At 50.8% G+C, this 5,065-nt stretch overlaps 1 protein-coding gene across 1 annotated transcript; it reads right to left on the bottom strand.

The window, feature by feature from the left end:
- Nucleotides 1-2,827: 2,827 nt before the first annotated feature.
- Nucleotides 2,828-4,757, bottom strand: LOC149361201 (uncharacterized). The gene has a single exon (XM_089569463.1). It carries the CDS (start codon nt 4,619-4,621, stop codon nt 3,578-3,580), a length of 1,044 nt encoding a protein of 347 aa, XP_089425589.1. The 5' UTR covers nt 4,622-4,757; the 3' UTR covers nt 2,828-3,577.
- Nucleotides 4,758-5,065: the final 308 nt, after the last annotated feature.

Genomic DNA, 5,065 nt, shown 5'->3' with positions numbered 1-5,065 from the left:
CTGCTTCGAGCATGGTGATTAGGTTAGTATAGTGGGGATCATATGCAGCACATGCGTAGTCAAGTTTAGGACGTATGAAAGTTATGTAAGCAAGAAGCTTAATGGGAGGGGGAGCTAAGGATAGGTTACGGCGCTAATACCCTAGAACTTGATTAGCTGAATTGGTGAATATGATGCGACCAGGTTAAATGTTTACTTAAATGGATACCAAGATACTTGTATGAGTCAACGGACGAAATAGGATTGTTGAGAATTGTATAAGTACTTTCACAGTGGTTGCGCCGGCGATGGAAAGAAATAAGTGACGTTTTACTGCTATTTACGGACATGAGTGTGGTGTTTCGCAGGAAGACACATCGATGAAGACTAGTGCGTGGCCCCCAGGCCCACGCCCAAAGGAAAAAGCCCCCGTTTATTGCAACCTGACAAGTATATATACAGAGTACGTCACGCATGCGCCGAGCATCACAAGAGTACACGTGCACTTGCTACGATAGATACTATCACACGAGGATCGATAACGCCACATCTTCCCTTTCCCTTTGAGAAAACAAAAGCAGCAACTTGCGAAACAAAATACAACAACGATTCAATGGTTCAATGAGTGGCATTCACAAACACCGTACCGTTCCGGCTTTCTTACTATTCGACCAAAGCGTGTGACATGTTGACCTTGTACCGCAGGCGAAGAGGTTTCTGGCGGCAGCTGCAACGGATCACTTGGGAGAGCTTCCGTTCCGTTCTCCTCGGGACCGTCTGGGACAGTTTGTGCAATAGACACAGAGTTTCCGTTCTCCTCTGTACCGTCTCGGCTAGACAGAAATTCATACTCCCCGTCCATGGAATCCGGGACTCTGTTTGGCGCCTGCTTGATTAGCGCTCGCCGGTTTCGTTCAATCTGGCCCCCGCTCTCCAAAACCACAATATACGAGCGTGGCCGCTTTGCGCGCTGAAGCACCACACCTTCCCGCCTGTAGTCCTTGACCCAAACAGAATCACCTGGCACCAACGGTAACATATGTCGGGCAGCATGCCGGCGATCATAATTTTGCCGCTGAGTCTCCCTGAAAGCTGCGTCTTTTTCCCGTGCTTCTTTAAGATTGGGGGTCTTGGGTGCCAGCTTCTTTGGGTGGAGAGGCAAGGTAGTGCGAAGGCGCCGCCCCATGAGTAGCTCTGCTGGCGTTTTTCCTAGGGGTCCCGGCGTGTCCCTGTATGCTAACAAAGCCAGATGTAGGTCACCAGATTTTAGCAACAGCTCTTTCACAGTTTTTACCATTCTTTCTGCCTCCCCATTTGCCTGAGGGTACCTAGGGCTACACGTCACACGTTTGAATCCGTAACAGTTCGCGAACTGGCTGAACTCCTGGCTGACAAATTGAGCACCGTTATCGGTTACCAGCGTTTCCGGTATACCGTGGGTAGAAAACACCTTCTTGAGATGATAAATAACTTCTGTGCTGTTAAGAGAGGTCACCGGACACAATCCTGGAAATCGAGATAAGTAATCCACTATGACCAAGTAGTTACAGCCTTTCACATGGTAGATATCAGCGGCAACCCTTTGCCATGGCCGAAAAGGTGTCTCAGTCGGGATCATTGGCTCGCACGGCTGGAAGCGAAATTGGGAACACGTGCGGCAGTCGGCAATGAATACCGCAAGCTGAGCGCTTAAACCTGGCCACCAAACGGACTCCCTTGCCCTTGCTCTACACCTTACAACACCCTGGTGGCCCTCATGAAGCAGTTTTAACATTCTGCTTCTAAGGCAGTGTGGCACAACAATGCGAGTGTCGTGCATGAGGACACCTTTACATATGCTCAGAACGGCGCGATCCTGCCAATAGGGCCTCAAAACGGCCGATAACGAATGTAGACTAGGCCACCCCTCACGGACGTAGCGGCACAACGTACGAAAAGTCTCGTCCTTCGCCTGTTCTTCGGCTACTAGCCCGAAGTGCTGCGACTCGCTCAGCTCAGATAACACGCCGGCAACGTAACAGTTGACTTCATGGACCGAAAGAAAGTTCTTCGTCTTTTGGCCTGCCACTGGTGCTCTGGAGAGTGCGTCAGCTATTTCGAGATTTTTGCCCGGGACATACTGCACCTCAAAGCTGAACCGCATTAGCCGCATTCTGAACCTTTGAATGCGAGGCGGAACCAGGTCAAGTGGAGTCTTTCCTAGCAAAGTAACCAACGGTTTGTGGTCTGTTTCTACAGTAATGTGCAGTCCACGCACATAGCTTTCGAGACGTTCCGCGGCCCATGTTATAGCTAAAGTCCCCTTTTCCATTTGCGCATAGCGCATTTCAGTTGGTGTCAATGACCTTGAGACGAAAACAACTGGCCGCTTTTCTTGATTCGGTTGTACTTGCAGTAAAACTGCTCCTAGGCCGTACGACGAAGCATCTGCAGAAATAATTGTTGGACGTTGTGCGTCAAACTTAGCCATACACCTATCTGAGCAGATAGCACTCTTCACGCTATCAAAAGCTATCTGCTGAGGCGCCGCCCAGACCCACTCAGTGTTCTTTTGCAGCAGTTGTCGCAAAGACGTCGTTCGCTCAGCCAAGTCTGGAATGAATCGCGAACAATGATTAGCAAGGCCTAAAAACCTGCGCATTTCTGCAACGTTCGATGGCGGCTTTAGATCTGCAATTGCGCGAACCTTCGCTGGATCCGGGCGTATGCCATCTTGGCTCACGCGGCACCCAAGAAAACAAAGCTCTTTTACACTGAACTGACACTTTTCTTTGTTTAGGGTCACACCGTTTTCGGCCAAGCGTTCCAAGGTGCGAAACAACCGTTCGTCGTGTTCCTTCTGAGTAGAGCCAAAGACAAGGACATCGTCCATTAAGTTCACGACGCCCGGAATTCCCTCAAGAATCTTGCACATTTGGTTTTGGAAATACTCCGGAGCCGAAGTTATGCCAAAGGGTAGCCGCTCAAAGCAATAACGGCCAAACGGAGTAATGAAGGTTGTGAGCGGCTGACATTCTTTTGCTAACCTCACTTGATGGAAACCAGAGTTTGCGTCGAGTTTGGAAAACTTGACGGCACCGCTGAGCAACCCGAGTGTCTCATCGACAGTTGGAAGCACAAACCGTTCGCGTTGCACCGATTTGTTCAGTTGAGTAAGGTCAACGCATATTCGCACTTGTCCTGACGGCTTCAAGACGGGCACTATGCCAGCACACCACTCCGTAGGCCCTTGAACTTTGCGAATGACCCCATTCTTTTCCATGTCTTCCAGCTCTTGTTTTACGCCGTCTCGCAGCGGGATAGGTATGCGACGAGCAGTGTGAATGGCATTGGGCACGGCATCTGGTTTAAGACGAATACAGTATTCGCCTTTCATGGTCCCCAGACCGCGGAACAAGGAACCAAATCGCGTCTGCACTATCTGATGAACTGATGCTTCGTCCACAAATTTAACTATTCCCAGGGCTTCTATTGCGGGTAAGCCAAGAATCGCATTGCTCACCGAATCGACAACGAACACATCCTGTCTAACCGAAGCACGCTTCCACAGAATGTCGGCAGTAAACTTTCCCTTCAAGTTCAACCTGTCACCGCCTGGTCACATCAGAATAACATCAGTAGGCTGTAGTACCTTCGGCAGCGCTGGAAACGACCCTGGGACAACATTTACCTCAGCTCCCGTGTCAACTTTCGCCGAAACAACTGCACCATTAATAGCAATCTGAACAAAGCGAGCCTTTGCAGATGACACAGCCAAATCTCCCACGGAAAATGTCACACAGTTCATGTTCGGTTGCTCACCCCGAGGACTGCAGATGCCTATCTCTGAAGGCCATGCTTCGGGTTCCGTGGTCCTGTGTGCCCGTGAGCAGACAGCTGCGAAATGTCCCCGGCGCTGGCACACGTAGCACAGTGCTCCTCTGGCAGGGCACGACGACCTCGAATGAGGGCCCCTGCCGCAAGCGGCACACGTCTGGTGATCCGGACGTCTCTGGTTCGATGTCCGCCTATGAACAGTGTCGACTTCTGCCCTCGTCAGGAATTCATGCTCTTCGCGGTCCACAACGCTCCGAAGATCCTGCTGCTGTCGCTGCACAGCTTCTTTCAGGCGTGCCTTGGTGAGAGCACTTTTTAGAGTCAGCGCCGCATCCATTTGAAGAGCTTCCGACAACTTTGCGTCCCGTAGTTCAACTACAAACCGGTCGAGAATCATCCGCTCTTTCATCTCCCCGTAGTCGCATCTATCGGCCAGCGTATGTAACTCTGTAACATACTGATCTACAGACTCGCCTGGGTCTTGGTGGCGGCGATGGAAGCACGCACTTTCGTAGACTAAGTTCCTTGTGGCGACAAAATGTGTGTCGAACTGTGTCTTCACCACGTCGTATTTCTTCGAGTCTTCCTCGGACAAGTTGAAAGTCCTGAAAATGTTGCGTGCCTGTCGTCCCATCGTGTACAGCAACGTACGCACCTGAGCCTCTTGAGTTCGCTCATTAAGTCCTGAGGCGAATCGGTAGTCATCGAATTCTTGTATCCACCCAGGCCACTCGGACGTCTTGTCAAAGTTGAAGCTCGCTCGCGGCTGCACCAAAAAAGGCTGAGACGAAACCTTCGTTTCTTCCGACATTTTCTGGGCTGTCATCCGGCTGGTATACGATGCTGCTGGCGGCCGGCCACAGGCGGTAACCTTACGTCTGCCGTGGGTCCCGTACAACCTGGACAACCACTTCTGACACCATGTGGTGTTTCGCAGGAAGACACATCGATGAAGACTAGTGCGTGGCCCCCAGGCCCACGCCCAAAGGAAAAAGCCCCCGTTTATTGCAACCTGACAAGTATACATACAGACACTGAGTACGTCACCATGCGCCGAGCATCACGAGAGTACACGTGCACTTGCTACGATAGATACTATCACACGAGGATCGATAACGCCACAATGAGCCAGGTACTATACCATTCTTCAACGCGTGCAAGATCTTCTTGAAGAATGGTGGCTTCGGAGGAATTATGTATAGGGCGGTAGATAACGCAATCATCCGCAAAGAGTCGGACATTAGATCTGATGTTAAAGGGCAAATAATTT

This window comes from Amblyomma mixtum, chromosome 2 (assembly GCF_055824585.1).
Source record: "Amblyomma mixtum isolate Tamu chromosome 2, ASM5582458v1, whole genome shotgun sequence".
NCBI lineage: Eukaryota > Metazoa > Arthropoda > Arachnida > Ixodida > Ixodidae > Amblyomma > Amblyomma mixtum.
Note: the sequence above shows the minus strand (reverse complement) of the source record. Positions and strands in the feature narration are given on the sequence as shown.